The sequence below is a fragment of the Crocuta crocuta genome, unplaced genomic scaffold, assembly GCF_008692635.1.
Source record: "Crocuta crocuta isolate KB4526 unplaced genomic scaffold, BGI_CrCroc_1.0 scaffold316, whole genome shotgun sequence".
Taxonomy (NCBI): Eukaryota; Metazoa; Chordata; class Mammalia; order Carnivora; family Hyaenidae; genus Crocuta; species Crocuta crocuta.
Genome location: NW_027529682.1, coordinates 819691 through 840094, shown reverse-complemented (window position 1 = coordinate 840094; position 20404 = coordinate 819691). Strand labels below are relative to the sequence as shown.

General features: G+C 48.4%; 1 protein-coding gene across 1 annotated transcript in view; it reads left to right on the top strand.

Moving 5' to 3' along the window:
* The first annotated feature begins 10049 nt into the window (after nt 1–10049).
* UBASH3B (ubiquitin associated and SH3 domain containing B) overlaps nt 10050–20404 on the top strand; it is a 41851-nt gene continuing 31496 nt past the window's right edge. Inside the window, exons 1-5 of the mRNA XM_077763052.1 lie at nt 10050–10167; nt 12739–12805; nt 16438–16491; nt 17051–17237; nt 18564–18762. Of these exons, the coding sequence (XP_077619178.1) occupies nt 10050–10167; nt 12739–12805; nt 16438–16491; nt 17051–17237; nt 18564–18762 (625 nt within the window). The remainder of the gene's footprint in view (nt 10168–12738; nt 12806–16437; nt 16492–17050; nt 17238–18563; nt 18763–20404) is intronic.

Genomic DNA, 20404 nt, shown 5'->3' with positions numbered 1-20404 from the left:
GCCTGGTGAGGTTAAGCACACAGCCCAGCCATCCCAGCATCTTTGCCCGGTGGCTAGAGGAGTATCCACAGCACATACAGGCTGTTAGAACTGGAAGGGCCCCTGCCATCCATCTAATAAGTCTCTGCATTTTTCCATGGTCGCTGGAGAGTCAGGGGACTTGCTCAGGGGCACACGGTGACAGAGCAAGAACTCTAATGCTGAGCTCTGTCCTTCCCCCCAGAATCTGCACAACAGACCATCCAGAGGTGGGAGAACATCTAGGTCATGGTGGAGGGAGGGGTACATGACAAGGATTTGTCCTTGTTCCAAGTCCTGGGTTCTATGTTAAGCTCTGCACCAACTCACCATGACCGCAAAGAAGCCATTTTTCTTCTCTACACCTCAGTTCCCTGCTCTATAAAACTGGTGAAGTTCAGACAGCATGATTTGTCCCCCTTCCCAGTCCAATAGGAAACATCGCCAGTGAAGCCACAAAGCTCTTCAGCATATTTCATGAAGTTCATACCCACTATCACCCCCAACTGCAGATCGCTATTGTGGAAAAACAAAATTCCACTGAGTAAATTAAAAGATCTAATCATGGGGCACCTGGGTGACTTTGTCTCAGGTCATGATCTCATGGTTTGTGGGTTCAAGCCCCACGTTGGACTCCGTGCTGACAGCGCTGTTTCAGAGTCTGTGTCTCTGGAGTTGCTTCAGATTCTGTGTCTCCCTCTCTCTGCTCCTCCCCTGCTTGTGCGCTCTCTCTCTCACTCTCAAAAATAAATAAACATTTAAAAAATAATTTAAAAAACTAAATGGGAGACTCAGATAACTTTAGGTAGCAGTTGACCCTTCAATGGAAAGAGTCGGAACATTTTATACCTTTCTCTTTTTAAAGACAAATAAAGATCAGGCTACGGGTCGAGGGAAGCAACTAGGGTTATAGAGTGGGGCTGCCCCTGGTGATGGTCTGGTACCTCGGGGGCTTTGCCAACTGTGTTCAGAAGAGCCTACAAGGACAACAAGAATCATTCTGCCGAGAAGGGCATGCCCTCCACAGCTGAATAATACCAAAGTGGTTCTCAGCCCGGAGCTCCTTATCTCTCCCTCCCACCCAGAGCAGAGGTTATCAGACAGGCGGGAGGCGAGCCACTCGGGGTCCTCTTCTGAGCTGGGGACAGTCATTTCAGCCTTTGTCAACTGAGGCTCGAGGTACTATGATTCTAAGACTGGACTTATATGTAGAAAAAAGAAAACAGACCAAAAGGCACTGTTGTAAATCAGTGGTTAAAGACAACCGGGGTCTAAACGTAGGCAGCTTAGTGATAATCTGCTTTTGGGTTCTTGACTCACTGGTTGAATTTGATTGTCGGTTTCCTGGGTTTGGAGATAATCGCAGGAATTGTCTGCAACCAAACATTGCGGTGCCCCTCTCTCGCTGTCACCACCGAGGGTGCTGGACACAGGAAACGGGCGTTCCTGCATGACTCATGAGCTGGTTAGGGAAGAGCGTTGGTTAATGAGGATGGAAGGAATCAGGCCCGGCATTCGGGCCAAAGCAATACCATGTGTTGGCATAAGAGGACTCAAGGCTGACTGCATTCGGGGCTGCCATTTGAAGGTGGCAGGAAGAATGAACTGTGTGAAACATTCGTCTGCGCTTTCGGCCTTGAAACCTATGCAGTTATGCACAGATGAGTCAGGTCTCCTTGGTGCTCCAGACACGCCAGGCGATGTCTCAGTAACTGGAACCAGTGACTAGATTAGATTCTGGCATGTTCAGAAGCTGAAGCCCTAATGACTGTCCTTGGCTTTAAAAAATACCTCAAACACCTGCCCTGAAGCTAGAGAAGGTGTTGTCATGGGAGCAAAGGAGCCTAGGCCAGTTCCGGACACATCGTCTTTTCTGGAGCCTCCTCCTTTCCCTGCCTCATGCCTCCTGCACACCTGTCATTTCCAGTGTCTAGTCCCTAGAGCCCAGGGAAGGGGGCATGGTTGGCTCTTTGCACGCTCCCCCTGCCCTCACATCATGGGTGGTTCTAAGCCATTCTCAAAGGTTGTAGCGCCCCAGTGTGGAGGGCTGAGGTAGGATCTGGGGCAACCAGGGGTGGAGGAAGTCAAAGAGGGGAGTGGGACCTGGGTCAGGAGGGGGAGGATCCAGGCAGCAGACCTGACTGTGGAGCCCAAGGCAAGCTGAGAGGTTTCTTATATGTGTATCATAATGGGATCATGGGAATGGCACCCAGCACCTTGGTTGTATTCTTTTGGACAGGAGCAGGTCTTGGGTCTCATCCACACACTATGGGAGGGGGTTATACAAAGGAGCAAATTGCAGAAGGCAGAGATTGCTAGAGCCTATCTGCCATGTGGGATATCCGTACCTTTAACATCTTCATGCAGTTTATGCTTTTAAAAATAAAAAAATGTATGTAGGAGCACCTGGGTGACTCAGTCGGTTGAGTGTCCCAGTTCAGTTCAGGTCATGTTCTTGTGGTTTGTGAGTTCAAGCCCCATACCAGGCTCGCTGTTATCAGTGTGGAACCCGCTTTGGATCCTCTGCCCCTCCCCTGTTCATACTCTTCTTTTGTTCTCTCAAAAATAAATACATTTGGGGGGCACCTGGGTGGCTCAGTAGGTTGGATATCTGACTTTGGCCCAGGTCATCATCTCGCAATTCATGAGTTCGACCCCCACGTCGGGCTCTGTGCTGACAGCTCAGAGCCCGGAGCCTGCTTCAGATTCTGTCTCCCTCTCTCTCTGCTCCTCCCCTGCTCGTGCTCTGTCTTTCTCTCAAAAATAAATGAACGTTAAAAAAATTTTTTTAATAAATACATTTTTTAAAATGTATTTATAACCTACTCTGTGCCAAATACTATAACAGCCGTTGGGCTACGAAGAAAATAAGAAATGGTCTCTGCTTCAAGTAGCTCACAGTCGACTGTGGAAGACAGATGCTTAAGTAGAATGTAGAAGGTGCCATGATATAGTTATGTCCAGGGTGTTTTGGGCCAGACCAGTCAAAGACCGCTTCCTGGAGGAGATGACACCTATATAAGGTGTTAAGGGTTAGTAAGCAGTAGCCAGGTACCTGACAGTAGAATTGGCCTTGCAGGAAAAGGAACAAACAGGAGAAAGGTTTAAGTGTGAGACAAGAGTTGGGGAACAGAGTGCTTGAGGGTGGAGTAGAATCCGTGAAGGGCTTGGTGTGTGTGGTAAGTAGTTTATACGTGTTCTTGGAGATGAAGATCTTTAAGAATTGAACAGCAATGACTTCTACTGGATCCCGTATGGCAGCAGGTGTCTACAGTAGCCAATCCACTTTGCTCTGAGTCCCTGCACCCTTACCGGCTCCTCTCTCTGCGCCTTCACATGGCATATATAACTGTATTGATCCTTGCTTCATTCGGTGAACTCCGAGAGTGCCCACTTCTCTTGCTAGCTTGCATTTTGGTCTCCACAAATATCTTGAAATAAGGGGTCAGCAGAATGAGATTTGACCTGGGAGAGATTGGCACTCTCTCCTCCATGCCTGCGACACCTGTAAGACTCAGTGGTAAGCCTTTGTCTTACGTTCTCCTTCAAAGTGCACCCAAGAATCCTGTGATGATAATCCATCCTCCTGGTAGAATTCTTCAAATCCAGGTCTCACTGTTGTTTCCCTACACATACTCCGTTTGAAACTGACCTCATTCAATGGAGGGAGAGACAAGGAGTGGATGGGGGTGTGCGGACAGGCATGTGAGTCTGAAAATAAGCCCTGTTCTGACCTTACTTCATGGGAATTTGTTGGAAGCAAAGCTCAAATGAAGTCAGAAGATGGAGTTCTGGTTGGGCCTTGGTACTGATGTGCTGGGTAACTGTGAACCAGTTATTGATCGGAATCTTCCGCAAAAAGGTTAGATTACATCACTGTGAAATAACTTAATGGTTATTGGACATCAGGGTTTGTTTTTTTTAAATTTGTTTTAATGTTTATTTTTGAGAGAGACAGAGCATGAGTGCAGGGGCAGAGAGAGATGGAGACACAGAATCCAAAGCAGACTTCAGGCTCTGAGCTGTCAGCACAGAGCCCAACGTGGGGCTTGAACTCACAAACTGTGAGATCATGACCTGAAATTGGAAGCTTAACTGACTGAGCCATCCAGGCGCCTTAAATGTTTATTTATTTTTGAAGAAGAGACAGACAGAGTGTGAGCAGGGGAGGGTCAGAGAGGGAGACACAGAATTCGAAGCAGGCTCCAGGCTCTGAGCTCACGAACTATGAAATCATGACCTGAGCTGAAGTTGGATGCTTAACTGACTGAGCCACCCAGGCACCCCTGGACATCAGTTTTTAATATGCACATGTGCCAATTGGCAATTGTAATTGTATGATCATTTATTTTGCAAACATCTGTCAATATCAAACCCTGTGGATGCAGCTAAGGTATTTGGGGGTGGGGGAGGAATTAACAAAATCAGAGTCCCTACTCTTGATAACTGTATTTTGGATTTTCTGTCCTGACTATTCTGAGCCCTGCCTCTGCCACTGACAGCACTTATGGTTTCTTTCTTCCAGGAAATGTGAATGCCTCGCATATAGCTGTTCACTTAGTGTTAGCCTAAGCACATACAAGGAAGCAGTCTGTGAAAGAAATTAAATATTATGTTCTTATAAAAAATTAAATACGACCTGTTTTGATCCCAGAACTGTCACTACCTGAATGCCTTAAACAATGTCCTTAATCTTCTTACACCATAGTTTCATCATGTTTAAACTGGAGGCAGTAATACCCACCTCACCAAATGGGCTTCTGGATCAAGTAAGACACCTATAAATTGCACAGCACATTCTAGGCACTCCATTTATGTTCACTTCCTTCTCTTTCCAAATATCCATCCATCTGGGTTTTTAAAAAATATTTATGTATTTATTTTTGAGGGAGAGAGGGAGTGTACCAGTGGGGGAAGGGCAGAGAGAGAGCGAGAGAGAGAGAGCGAGAGAGAGAGAGACACGGGATCCCTAGCGGACTCCACACTCTGAGCTGTCAGCAGAGAGTTTGATGCAGGGCTCGAACCCACAAACTGCAAGATCACGACCTGAGCCACCCAGGTGCCCCTCCATCCATTTGTGAAGTGGTCCTATGATAAGCTCCCTTATGGGTAAGGGCCACGTTTTCCTATTTTTGTGTTCACAGGCCCGAATGCGGTATCTGGCAACAGATCTTGCCACCATACGTGCTTGTTGAAAGAATGTTGAATTGAATGAACAAATGCATGAACCGTCAGGTGTTGGGTTTTATAGAAACGTTCCTATGAAAGACTGTCACCGTGCCTCACCTCACCACCATCCAGAAACAGCAGCTGCTGCTGGAGCTGACATCCATCCTCTCAGGAGGACAAGTGGCCCAGTGGCTGAGCACACAGTTGAATACCATGCCTTCCTTTTTTAGCAGAGGGACCAGACCAAGTCCACGGTCCCACTAAACCTCACTTTCCTCAGCGGCTCAGTTAGGGAGGCGATGGCCCCAACCTCACAGAGTTGAGTAAGAACCCAGTGAGCTCATTTATATTTACAATGTGTAGCGCGGTGCCTGGCGTCTAGTACACACTCAGTACCTGGTAGCTAATACACTGCTTATGTGGAGAGGCACAAAATGGTGACTGTGACAATGGTTCGCTCTGGTCTATGTGCTTGCCCCTGACCCACCAGTGTTGAAATAGAGCCTCTTATGTAGCTTTGAGTTGAAACCATTTCAGAAGCACTAAATACCATCCATGTTTAAGTATTTTTAGCTGATTCTACGGGGCTTAGGGAGAAAGGTAGTAGAAATGGGAGAAGAAAAAGATGCCCTCAGCAACCTGAAATGACTCCTCATTTTCATCTGCTTTACCCAGATTTGGGGGAATGGGGGTCGTGGTAAAGGAATGGGGCTGCGCCCTCTCTGTGTTTGAAATCCCACTTGCCAATTGTTGGAGCACAGATCTGTCCTGTTGCTTCGCCCCCTGAGGCCCCCGGGTGACCTCTAAGCTCCAGACTAGGAGAAGGGGGTCAGAGGCCCAGTCACAGCTCCACCCTATGCCCCTGTATGAGCTGAACACATCTTTTCACCTCTCTGTTGTCTCCTTTTCTTTTTCTGTGAATGAAAATCATGGGGCACCCAGTGGCTCAGTAGTTGGTTGAGTACCCGACTCTTGATTTCGGCTCAGGTCATGATCTCACAGTTCGTGGGATCGAGCCCCATGTCCGGCTCCATGCTGACAGCGTAGAGACTGCTTGGGATTCTCTCCCTCTCTCTCTGCTCCTTCCCTGCATGAAGCTCATGCGTGTGCATGCACTCTCTCTCTCTCAAAAAATAAGCTTAAAAAAAACATAACAACAATGATTAGTCTATTTCTCAGAGCTGTTAGGAGGATGCTTGAGTGATTACATAAAAGTCTTAAAAGCTTCTTTATTACTGTGGCACTGGTACTACACACCATTTTTATCAGTAAGCCCCATCCTTTTCCTGGGCACACCCTGTGTTGGGCACATCTGGAAGCACTTCTGCACTGGGCAGCCAGCCTGAGAGGCACCGGGGGCCGCCCGTGGCTCTAGATTCACCTCCTGCCATCCACAGTGCCCCACAGGGATACACCCTCTTTTATACGGTGGACACCTTTGCCTTCAGCCAGCTGGACTTTCCTCTGCAGGGACTCAGAGACTTCACACAACAGACACTGCCTCTACAGGGGTGCCTCATTTCCCCGGTTTTCTAAAGAACCCATAACCTAAAAACAGAACCTTCTGGACTGAATACAGAGACTTGCCACCTGAAATGTGAAACCGAGCCAGGCACAGCTAGATAGGGCACTAACCTACACTCCATTCTCAGGTATGTTTTAGGAGAGGAAATGGGTAGGAACACATACAGAAATGGTAAAGTCCTGGAGAGGGGGCTGGTCATAAAAATAGAAACATGGCGGTGTTTACCATGCACCTGTTATTGGCAGGGGACTGTGCCGAGCATAGCTTACTATATATATATATATACTTACTATATAACGTTCATGATACGTTCAGTCTGTCTCTGGGATCATTGGGTCCCTTGCTGGCTGTGTGTCCTCAGGCAGAACAGTGGCAACCTCTGATCCTGTTTCTTGGGGAATAACTATGGTTCATCATGTACAGTGGATTGAACTTTTGAAACTTTGATCTCGTTCTCTTAGGAAGTACTTCAGGCAGAGAGAGAAGAGTGGGTCTCCGCAGCCCCACAGGGAACACTAGTGACTTAGGATCTTAGAGGAAGAAGGGGAACGCCGGCCAGCCTCTCCCCAGTGCATGATCGTTGACCCCTGCCCCCCGCCCAGATCTGCCCCTCCTCTCCTTGGATAACTTCAGTGGGTGAAAACTGCCCCCTCTACTGCTCAGAGCCTCTCAGGGACTCCCAGCTTCTCTCCTGAGCCCACCTGAAATCCCCTGCCGGCCTCCCCTGCCTCCTGGGTGGTGTCCCCCTCTCCGGTAGACTTCCTCCACAATAGTCACACATCACTGGCCCATTTCCCCGTAGCACCCTTTCTTGTGTTATTGCCGTATCTGGAAAGCTTTCCTTTCGCCTCAGATCCCATACATTACTTCGAGACCATGCTAGATGGTTTTAGGACATTTTTAGCAGAGAATGACTCCAGTTCTTTGGATGCCCAGTCTTGAAATATTCCCATTAGCACGGAACTTACACGTATTCTGGGAAAATTGGCAAAGTCGTTAGATACCGTGCATAGGTGTATGTGCAGGTGTTATTTTTAAGTGCCTAGTAGATGCCGGACGCTGTGCCGAGCTCTTTAGATACAGGATCTCATACTGCTAGGGATTACCATTCTACCTTGCAAGGTGTAGGTACTGTTATCCCCACTTAAGAGACTGGGAAAATTAATATTCAGATAATTAACTTGTCCATAGTCCCACAGCTAGTAAGCCCCCCAGAATGTGTTCTTTTTATACTACAAGCACGCCACTTGGGTCTGTCAACAAACTCTTTGGTTTTGGGGGAAGGCACGGTATTGTCCAGATCCTAGGAGACTTATAACAGAGGCAGAAAACAATGTGTTTTATGATGTCACCACCCAGGGTCTAATGGCTGTTTTCCCAATCACAAGCTGCAGAGAGGCCAGGATTGGCAAGAACAAACCAAGGCCTCTCCATCTGGGCTGCTGGGCCCTGCCACATAAACACATCGGGGAACCTAAGTGGCATTTTCCCTGCTAACCACCCCCTGAGGAGAGCTGCTTAATGGGCTCTTGATGGGTTGGAAAAGAGAGTCTTGTTAATAGAAGAGAAAGAGGGATGTCACTGCAGGTTGGGTTTCTTCAACTAGAAGGCCTCCTTAAAGCTCCCCAATAGCTCAGCAATTCCCCCTCCCCCGCCTTCTCTGATGAGCCTTCTAAAAGAGCCCACAGCATTTTCCTTCCTGTTGGCCAGCCCTTTGGTGGTGGCGTCCCCAGCCCCCTGGCAGGCTTGCTATCGCATTGATTGTTAGATGTACAGCTCTCAAACAGGCCCCAGCAGCTGAAAGCCTGGGCCATTAGCCCCAGCTAACTGAAAGGGTTCACCACCAGGAGACTGATTCTGAAATTGGGTCTCTATGATCAATATATCTTCCTCCATTAGGTTCATTTCCTCCAAAGGAAATGGATAGGGCCATTATAGTTTATGTTTATTGACAGGCCACTCCACTGGCCTTCTTCAACTTCACAGGGAGGAGGTGGAGCCTTTGGAGATGAGGTTGTTCATCAGAACTGCCCAGCCTCATGCAAGGCTCCCTGACCAGCCTTAGTACCACAAAATAGCTGGGATTCCTGGGGCAAAAGTGACAGAATATGTTATTTTGTTATGTAGGAAAGAGCGGTCAACCCTACCAGGTACAGAAAAGGTGGACTGAGTCTGGGCACAGTTGGAAAGAGTCTGGACACATGGAAAGAACTCTCCGAGCACAGGGGCCAATACTTTCTATAATCAAGAGACATTGTGGAATACCCTTAAGACTTATGAGAACAGGAAAGATTCCTTAAAAGGTGCAACCTTGGAGGAAGTACAGCCTTGTCTAGTCATGAGGAAGAATGGACCAGCCAGTCTCGAGATCCTTTGCAACCACAGAATCATGGTTTATTATTTATGGTTGCTTCTAAGGACCTCGTAACACTTTATAGAAGTCACACCTTTCTTTCCCAAACTCCCTGAGTGGGTGTTCATCACTTTCTCTTTGAAGATGAAAAACTAAAGCATCAAGTTGGGATGTAACTAACATTGGGGAAAGAGCACCTGAAAACCTGTGCCCATGTCTCAACTCCTGCAAGGACCCACTGGGGCCACAGCATTTGGTCAGTCCTTGATTTTACTTCCGCCAAGAGGGTTGGGCTAAAATAACCACCTCTGCCCCCTCCTTGGCCTTTGTGGGTCTTAGCTGCTACTCAGATGTTCCCCCAACTTTCATTTGGCTTCTGACCATCAGTTGTCGTTGGGACCAAATCTGTATGGATCTTATTGGCCACTGGTAGCTGAGAGGGTACTTCAGTCAGAAAATGAAGTATCGATTAATGGGCAGTGATGGATGACAAGAGCTGTATGTGAGTTCAGGGTATCAAGTTGGTTGCTCTGTAAGCATCTCCCATCCTTGGCCCCTAGAGTGTCCGGACTCATGTCTGCTCCATATTCTGTGTCCATCCCATCCTCACACCTTTCTGCTCTGCATGTGGACGATACCCCTTCGCTGGATCAACCAAACCCAACAGAAGAGAAAACAGAAGCAGGCTGATTATAGTTTGAGGCAGAAGCAAACCTTCACCAGAGGAGAAGGCTAGAATCTGAGAGGAGTGGGTATTAAGCAATAGCCCAAGAAGCAAGTCATTTCTGATGCATAGAGAAAAGATATTAAGGTAGGGGGATCTTCTCCTTTATAGATTAGCAGGGGTTTGGGGAAGGGATTTTTTTTTTTTAGTCATAAAAGCTTTCTTCATGTCTAGACTTGCTCCTTCAAAAAATAGGTTTGGTTTGACTCACTTTTATGTGGAGGAAAAGAGGGAAGACTCTGCTGATTGAGCTGAGGTAAATGCACAAGAAGACAGATGCTAATATTCTCAGCATCTCCACCTCCCTCTTCTACCAAGAAACCCCCTTCCGACCTGGAAGGCAGGAGCAGATGCCCACGGCCATTCCCAACCAGCAGGGTAGGGGCCACTCCACCCTGGGCTTCCAGAGAAGAGGAATTTTGGAGGCAGTTTGCAGAAATGCTTCCCAGGGCCCTAGGCTCAGGGCGTCAGCTATTCAGTATACTTCTTTCACTGATTCAGAGCTCAGCCACAGCCTGTGGAAGCAACCCCTGGATTGGGAAACCACAGAGATGACCGAACAGCTGGCCTATCAGGCGAGAGCTGCCCAGTTCCAGGGAGGCTCCTTAACAACACTGCTTTCACCATTTTTCATGCGGGTTTAAAGCCTGTGAAGCACCCAGTGCCTGGAAGGCCTCCAGTCATTATTGACTACTTTTCGCCTGCTGGGCCAACCTATAGATACAGAGTCACCTGCTTGGCTCTATTCTCAGGATAGCCGTCAGCCTCAGGCAAGTCGTTAAGCCACCTCAAATTCTCTGCTGAAGGTCTGCACTGTGGAAGACATTCTCCACACAGCACAATAAAAGCCTCTGATATTTCTACCTAAAACCACACTACAAAACAGTGTCTATTTTTCAAATATACCCTAAAAGAATCCCTCAATATTGTTTAGGGGGACCAGTGGTCCCTTGATAGGACTGGACTCTCTGACCAGGAAAAATAGAAGCTAGGTTCTCCCTAAGTTTGCTCGCTCCCCAGTCTAGTGCAGATCATTAAACTAATTCTGAGGAAAGAGAATAAGGTATCTGGTTAATTAGGTCATCGTTTAATTGAATTCAAAGTATTAGATGTGGAAAATTTAAGAACTGGTATCCTGGAGGTTGAAAACTTTTTTTTTAACCCTACAGCTAGCATTAAATATTTCTAATGTTTGAGATTATCTTAGCCAATGGAGGAACGATAGAATTTTCATTGCATGGGGAGTTTCATCCACTTGGAGGATTATAGACGTGACCTCCTGTCTTCTCTTTTCCTACATAATGAAGTTTTCGGTCACAGGGAACCAATGTAAGAGCATATACAATCTGTAGGCCACAAGATGTGCTGACCAGCAATGCAAAGCCAAGGACAGAACAACTTCACTTAATTGGAAAGCCCCGCTTCATTGAATCAAGCTCTTACTACTTTGAGGGAATATACTTCCTTTTCTAGTAGTATATATGTTGCTTATTGTTTTATTGTGAGCTGTCCTCTGCCTACCTTTCCAGCTTCTTGAACCTTCTTTCAGATCTACCATTTTGCTCTAGTGTCCCCAAGCTAATTTCCCTGAATTCTTTGCCTTCATACCTTAGCTCCTATCATTCTCTCCATGTCAAATGCCCTTCTCTTTTTCTGTAACCAGCTCTTGCGGTACCTCTAAGATCCTGGCGAGTGTCATTCTTTCAGGACATATTCCCAAACTTTTCTGACAACATTCCTGTACCATCTCAGTAATAAATACCTCATAGTTCTTTTTATTTAGCTGTTGGATCCAAACAACATAATGAGTATTTATCCCCTAACAACTTAAGAGCCATGTGAAAAATACACAGAACTGAAAGAAAGGGTTTAAAAAATTTTTTTAGTATTTACTTTTGAGTGGGGGTGGGGGTGCAGAGAGAGCGGGAGATGCAGAATCCGAAGTAGGCTGTCAGCTTCAACACCATCTGTCAGCACAGAGCCTGACTCGGGGCTTGAACTCATGGACTGTGAGATCATGACCTAAGCCGAAGTGGGATGTCTAACTGAGCCACCCAGGTGCCCTGAAAAAAAGTATTTTTAATTCACTCTGAAATGACCACAACTCCTTATTAATGGTGTGTGTGTGTATGTGTGTGTGTATTGGGCATGACACACCTGTTCAAATTTAGAATCAGGTTGGACACTGCCACTCGTTTCCTGCTCCACATTGGTTTTCCCTGGGTACTTCCTATTACAGCAGTTACCAAAGTTCCAGCTTCACAAAGAAATGACATCAAGAGGAATGCAACACAATTGAATCGTGAAACTCCCTCTCTCATGTTAGTGGCTTACGGGATGTCCAACAGATGATGAGGCTGGCTGTGTTTCCCTCAAAAATATAGAAGATCCCATGGCACCTCTTATAGTTTGCTGTGGGGTCCCCACCTCAGGTAGCTTGGCGTACAGTTTAAGCACCCCAGTCCCAGAAACCCCCGTTCCTCTGCTCTGTAAGCCCAGTGATAATACAGTGCCTGACATGTGGCTGGTGTTTGGCTGAGGATGGCTGCAGAGGAGACCGGCCGGAGGGACCAGAACAGTCCAGTCCAGTCCAAAACCTGTGCTTCCGAGAGGGAGCAGGAGTCATCCTGGGACACGGGGCTGGCCTGAATCCACACAGTCAGGCCTCAACCCAACCGCAGGACCCAGAGGCGAGGGTCTTCCCAAAAGGACCCTGACAAAGCTTTATTGAGTGGAGCTTTCTGATCTCAACCATTGGTTTTGTTTTCGGTTTTCATTTGGTTTCCTGGTAAGAGTTGCTGGGGAAGGAAGCGAAGGAGGGAGGAAAGAAAGGAAGGGAGGAGACAGGGAGGAAAGAATGCCCTTTGTCTTAGGCAAACCGGAAAGGGATATTTCCTTTTCAACCTCTTTTAAGACTTGAGGGCCTCTCTGTGACCCTGGTGGTGGCAGGGTCGAGTGGTGGCCCTGGGGCCAGACGGAGCTGGAACCTAAAATCCAGGAGAGCTGAGGGCAGACGGTGAGAGGGATCCCAGGCAGAGTGAAGCAAGGCCATCGGTGGGGTCTGCTGGTTCCTCCCATCTGAGCCAATGCCCTCGCAGATGCTTGCCTGAGTTTCCAGCGAGCCATCGTTTTGATTTGATTGGTGGTCTTCTTCCCCACCATGAGTAGGACAGCAGAGTTTGCATTGTTTTGTTGTTGTTGTTGTTTGGGGTTTTTTTTGGTTTTTGTTTTGTTTCTTCCCACCTTCTGCTAAGAATGAACCCTAGACATAACGGGGAAGGTTAGGACACGGATCAGAGGTGAAATTTGTGCTCTCTGGTAACAGAACTGCAACATTTCCCATGTCCCACCAAGTCCAATCACAAAGGTCTCATCTGAATAATCGGCTGCTATAATCTAACGGCTGGAGCATTCGCCTTTTAAAGTTTAAACCCTGCCTTGATCTGCCCAGGGTTCTCCGACAGTCTGCCAACTTCTGAGTCACCCCAAGGGTAGCAGCTGTTCAGGCTCAGCCTGGTGTTTGGGGTCCTTACCACACACCCCACTGTTCTTGGCATTGGCCCCACTGATGGGCCGTGGAGGTGGGAGCTCTATGGCAACAGTCTTTCTGCGGCAGGGGGGTGGGGAGGAGATGTGCCGTACCACTCCCCGTGTTCAGTCTGTTCTGTGGGCAGAGTGCTGGGAACAGACTCAACCCAAACCGTTGTCAGCCTGGCGGTGCAGGAAGGAGCAGCAGAACCCTGCCTATGGCTCGTGACCCTGGGGAAGTGGGGATTTTACTCCTGTCGCCCAGAGAATCCCATGTCTCTGCTTTAGATCAGTAATGGCTTTCTGGAAACTTTCTCCCCACCGCTACCAAAAAAATAAACAAAAAAAACAAGGTATCTCACTTTCACACCTTGCTTCCAGAAAGTTCTTTTTTTTTAATGTTTATTTTTGAGACACAGTGTGAGCAGGGGAGGGACAGAGAGAGAGAGGGAGACACAGAGTTGGAAGCAGGCTCCAGGCTCTGAGCTGTCAGCACAGAGCCTGATGTGGGGCTCGAACTTACAAACAGTGAGATTCATGACCTTAGCCGAAGTCGGACACTTAACCGACTGAGCCACACAGGCGCCCCTCCAGAAACTTCTTTCAGGTATCCAGCGTGAGCCCTTTGTGCTCTAGCCAAAGCTGATTTTACTTTGGCTCTCGCTAGAGAAGGTACATCAGATACGAGAACCATCCATAAAATTGAAGATTTCTCAGACTTGTCTTCCTCAGAAAGAAGAATTTGGGTTTTCTTAACCTTTCATCAGAGCCCTGTCACCCAAACCTTTCATTATCTTTCTCGATTATATCTTCGAGCCCTCCCCAAAAACTGTTTTTTGAGTTACGGGACCATAACTTAATTAGATCTTTCATTTCAAGAGGATACTCCTGGTGCTTAAGGAAAAATGAATTAAATTGCAGTCAGATATATTTCACTGGAGGAAGGGCCTGGGGAAAAAAAAAAAAGAACTTGGATCCTTTATATAAATAGGACATTGTATCACAAATGAGTTTTTTCTTTTCCTGGTTCTTTGCAACAATGGGTCTTTTTTTGGCAAATTTAATTCCTCAGAGATTCTAACCTAAAAGACCATGATTTGCATTCTTTAGTGGGTACGTGGCTTATGCATCCAAAAAGAAAAAAAAAGTTATAAGACGTGTGGCTCTAATAAGTGGGCACCATGGCAGCAATTAAGCACCTTAAGGTGTGGGGAGAGGGAGTCCCTGTGTTTCCAGCCTTTTTTTTTAATGTTTTTTTTTTTTGTTTTTTTTTGTTTTTTTATTTCTAGGAGAGAGAGAGAGAGAGAGCATGAGCAGGGGAGGGTCAGAGAGAGAGGGAGTCACAGACTGAAACAGGCTCCAGGCTCTGAGCTGGCAGTCAGCACAGAGCCCGATGCGGGGCTCGAACCCACGAACCGCAAGATCATGACCTAAGCGAAAGTCGGACGCTTAACTGACTAAGCCACCCAGGCGCCCCTCCAGCCTTTTCTGCACCAGCTTCTGTTCTGAGGGGTTCAGATGGGTCTGTCTGGCTTGCTTCCGTAATGCTGTTATACTTACCTGTGTAGATGTCTTAATCCTGATCATACGGTGTTCGTGCTCAGAATTTCATGCAGGAGAAGGTGTTTAATTGATCTTTGGGCTGTGGCCACTGCTAGGGCCAGGCTGCTTTGAGCACATTACATTACATCATGACCTTGCAGTTTGTGGGTTCAAGCCCTGCATCGGGCTCTGTGTTGACACCTAGTTCAGAGCCTGGAGCCTGCTTCAGATTCTGTGTCTCCCTCTCTCTCTGACCCTCCCCTGCTCACGCTGTCTCTCTCTCTGTCAGAAATGAAGAAAAAACTTTAAAAAAAAAAATACTCCCCTCACCTGAGATCCCCCTGGGTAAGAAAGAACCTGAATCTGTAGCATATAAGGGATGGGAATGGCCATTTATTGATCACCTCCATGGGGTCAGACAAGAGTTCAAGGGTCCTTATGTACACACCTATGGAACAGATATACTAAGCGGCCACCACCACAACCACCCCACCCACCCACCACTGCCCAGAGGAGTCTACACTATTCAGATCCCACTCAAAATGTCACTTCTTCTGTGAAGACTTCCCTGACCCCGCAGCCCAAGTTCAGTGTCCCTGTCCTATGTTCTTAGGGCTTTCCATGCCTTCCCTTCATTGCACTCACCACCAATGTAATTATCTGTCAAGGTTTTCATGCCAGCTCCGCCCAAAGCTCCATGAGGGTTGGGACCGTAGTTTTGTCTGTCACTGTATTCTTAGAGCCTAGCACAGTGCTGACAAAACAGTAGCACTTTAGGATGTATTTCTCAGCAAACAGAAGTATGAATGCAGAACGAATGGATGGATGGCAAAGCTGGATACAAACACAGAACTATCTGGCTCTTAGAGACCTGAGATTTGAGACACTCTCACTTGCGTGCTTGTGCACAGGGCCTCACTGCTGTCACCTTCCTGTGACACCGCCCCCTCCAGTAATAGAGCTTTGACTCCAGCAGGGGGAGTAATGGAGGCACAGCTCTGGCTACACTCTTAACCTGTTTGTCCCCAGAGGCGTCTAAAATAGTGGGGAGATAAAAGATCTAGCCTGAGGCTGTGGGTGGTGGCCGGAGGTGGGCAGGAGGAGTCACTGAACTGGACCAAAGGGAATGTCCTTGTGGGTTTCAGCCCCAGCTTCTACCATGCTTTGCCAAGGGGCTGCAAATAAAAAAGCACTTGGGGGTGGGAGTGGGAGGGGGGGATCTGGGTCAGTAAGAGTGGGTGAAAAGGAAGGAGGGGATGGACCAAGACATGCAACCTTTAGGGAAGCAAAAAGAAAATTCTAATGTGGAAACTGCTGAAAATAGACTGCAGGGCTGTCGGGCCACATGCAAATCCAGTGCTAATTACACGGAAATTAATTACAAGCCGTAATTTCCATACGCCTTGCTTTGACCCTGGTGGAGGGAGGGGGTCCTGCTGCAGGTGTCTCGTCACCCCCACCCCCACACACCATTGAGGAGGTTCTGACGTCGCCTCCTTCACACTCTCACCACAGCAGTGAGAAAAGCTGATAGGAGGCTAAAAATACTAACAATAGAAATTTGATTTCTTCTTCCAGACAAAAAGCCTTGGCATCCACAGGAGGGAGAAGTGTTCAGGCAGCATGTGACTGGTTGGTATGAAATAAATAAATAGAGAAAATAGCATATAATTAACTCTAAGTGTATGTGGATGAGCAGAGATGTGCAGCCTCTCTCTAATGGACTGGGGGGGGGCGCGGGGGAGTCAAAAGACCGTGTGACAAGCCATGTGACACGTGACATGTTTATCAAGCCTATTGCCTCCTGGGTCTTGGCTGCAGGGCATGCTTCTCCTTAAAGCTGTTTACTTCAAAGCATTTCCAAGATAGAGCCCCTAACACAATATCTGCGCCCCCTCCACTCACTGAAAGATATACCTTAAGTGTATGGGTGCTTCCTGAATCAATTTCAAAAGCAAACAAACAAAAACCAAAACACCTTACAGGACATCACTGCTCAGGGCAGACTCCTTCTGTCTAGAGGCACTCGGGTTTCATCCTAGGAATGGATTTTTCAAGCACAAAAACACAAACCTGTCCGCTCACCGTGCCTGGGGCATGGAGCCTTTGGAGGGCGGATCTGTCTCTTTGGGTTTTCCTTCCCTTCCATTGTTCTCCAGCGGGGGCTCCTTGGCTCCCTTTTCTCTGGCAGGTTGTTCTCCCACGTCGGGGACCCCTTCCTGGATGACCCCCTGCCCCGGGAGTACGTCCTCTACCTCCGACCCACCGGCCCCTTAGCACAGAAGCTCTCCGACTTTTGGCAACAGTCGAAGCAGATCTGCGGGAAGAACAAGGCCCACAACATCTTCCCCCACATCACCCTCTGCCAGTTCTTCATGGTGAGCCACAGACCCCACCCTCAGCTCCCCAGCCCCTGCCCCCGGGAGCCTGGCTGCCGCACCCCAGCCAGCACCTTGTGACCTGGAGTCAGAGTCAGGAGTCCCCCAGGGAGCTTGCAGAAAGAGTCACGGGCTCCTAGGCTTGGATGGACCTTCAAGGAATATGTAGGGTCCTAGCTCCTCTTTGTGATATCTGTCGGGGCCCAGGAGCACCCCGGGTTGGATGTACCATCGCGATGACTGCTGTTCCTTGGGACTCTAGGGACAAGCCTGACCCACTGAGTCAGGACTTGGACCGGCAGCCACAACAGTGAAACTAAAGCAGTCCCACCCTTGACCACGGTAAGAGTAGAAATTAGAGAGCTGGGAACAAGAAATGTGCTCTACAGACACAGGAGGTGACTTTAGCCTCACAGACCCTCCTGTCCACAAGTTTTGTCTCACCAGGTACTTCTAGAGACAGCAGAGATACCTGTGACCCGCCGTAGTTACCTAATCTGTAATCCTGGCTATCACAGAGCTTACTTAAGGACTAAATTAAATCCCCCTCGGTATAATAAATATAAATACTTCTCATCTACTTGAGATCTCTGGGGAGATGGAGCAGAATTGGCTTATCCAGGTATATTCACGATGAGGCAGAATGGTAACACTTTAAGAAACATTTTTGAAAAGTATTTTGAGGTATTTTTCCCCCAGATTGTCTCTGCCTCTTTGAGACCAAAAAAAAAAAAAAAAAAAAAAGTGTTCCTCACACCTTCTTTCTTACCGTTCCCTCTGCAAATTAAAATGCTTATCACTTCCTCCTAGTCATCCCCGGATCTTTCTCAAAAGCATTCAGAATTTTAGAGGCACTCATTTTCCCCCAGCGCTCCAAGAGGGTGGGAAGATGATGTCACAGCTCTGAGCTCTCATGAGACTGGCAGTCGAGTCAACTTCCGATCATCCAAGATGAATAGAAAAGGCACAGATGATTTGAAAGCAATGGAAAGTTCATCCTTTACCCTGAGACGCTTGTTTTCTCTGGGCACATCCCACCCATTCTTCCTTTCTTCCTGGACCAGTCGCGCATCCTGGGTGCGCCCAGGGGCACAGCAGGGCAGGGCGGGAGGCAAGAGTTAGTCCATTGCCCCAGTTGCACTTACCAGTTAGATAACCCATTTGCATATAACTGGGAGCCTGCAGTTCTCCTCCGTCCTCACAAACATAAGTGATGGGTGTACGGATGGCGTCCTTGACCTCCAGCCCCGGGCAGAGGATGCCAAATGTCCAGTAGCGTAGACCTCTACCTCCCCTCTGAATGAAGCATCTTGTTTCCCCTGCCAGTGTGAGGACAGCAAGGTGGATGCCCTGGGAGAGGCCCTGCAAACCACGGTCAGTCGCTGGAAATGCAAGTTCTCAGCCCCGCTGCCCCTGGAGCTCTATACCTCCTCCAACTTCATTGGCCTCTTCGTGAAGGAAGACAGTGCCGAGGTCCTCAAGAAGTTTGCCGCTGACTTTGCTGCTGAGGCTGCGTCCAAAACCGGTGAGCTGCCAGCTGCCAGGCCAGCCATGGGTGCTCTAAATCATACATCAGGAAGGAAAGGGATAGGGAGTTATGGAGGGCGGGGCTGGTGCCGGGAGGTGGAGGGTCCTCTGCAGGAATGCACAGAGCCAGACACGGGCCTTTCCTGTGGCACCTGATTGCTCCCTTTTAGAAACAGCAAACTACTGTTCTGCTAAGCCTTCTGAGAGAACGTCCAATGTCTACTCCCAACACCCAAGTTGAAGGCACACCCATCACTGTTCCACATTGAAGCCACAGTGCACCCTCCGTAGCACCACTGTCTCTTTCTAGTTCAGAGCTAACGAACCTCTCTTCCCTGCCAACCTCCCTGCCATGAAGACCCTTGTCGGGGTCTCCCAGTTCACTCTGTGAGGACCCAGGGCTGCGCTCAGGGGGGTAACATGGCACAGAGAACAGAGTGGAGCTGTTTCATATCAGATGATAGATCTGCCAGGCCCATGTCCCACAACTCCCGGAACCCCATTAGATGGGCCCCTAAAGCTTTGATAGTCTATCCAGAAATGTCACCCCTTCCAGATGTTTCTTGCTCTTTCCACGGCAGGTCTTAGTTCAGGCCAACTGAGGTTTCCCATCAAAGGAATTAGCTTAAGCGATACTACAGATGTGGTGTTGACTTAGAGGTGGGAAGCATGGAGAAGGGACAAAGGGGAGAACTTGCCAAAGCTTTCCTGTCTGCTTAGAGGTACCGACAAGCTCACCTGGGTCAAGGTGAGCCTTATGTGCAGTAGGCCAGACAGATGGTGGGGTCGAGAGGAGGAAGAGTTGGCAGAGGGTAGTGTTTGCTGGCTTCCTTGAGAAATCACCATCAATGGGTGTTTATTAGGGACCGTGGTGTGTTCATCCGTGAAGAAGCCAATGAAGTGATTTCTCCAGGCCAGAGGTCCAGGTTCAAGTACCTGTGCTAACAGAACTCTGGGAAGAGAAAGGCCGTCATAGGATGGAGTGGCTTCCCCTTCACAGAAAAAAGGATGTGCATGCTGGGCTGGGCGACGGTGATCCCTACAGTGGAGAAAGGGTTGCACAGACTGGCAGGGTAGGTGAAGGGACAAAGTGTGTGCAGAGGCCCCCCTCCTGCCCCAACCAGAGCAGAGCTGGGTGTGAGCAGACCAGCTGAATCTGAGCATCAAATGCAAACTGGAGGAGGCCCTGAGTTGGCCAGCACCCCCTGCACCCCTCCCCTCTTTCAAGGAGGGATGAAGATGGGAGAGACTGGAGTAAAGCCACACGGTTTGCCCCTTGGTCTCCCAGCCTTTGACCTATACAGCTCACCTGCTATTTTGCTTAGCGTTCTTCACCAGAAAAACCCCCATCAAAGAGTGTGGCAAAGGCTCAGTGTCACTGAGCAGGATTGCAGGGGGGTCTCTCCTCTCAGAGGAGCTCTGGCCCTTAAGATACCTCTTCTACTTAGGGAGGGGTACTCCTTAGAGCCCCTCCCCAGGCACCCCTTCTTCTCCCGGGACCAGGCTCTGCTTTCTGACTTTGCTTGAGCCTGCCATTTCAGAGCTTAATGTTTCAGAGAAATGACATAATAGAAAGGCAAATTACTTCCTGTTCCTATCCCTCCACCTCAGGGAGATGACTCTTTTTCATCCCACAGTAG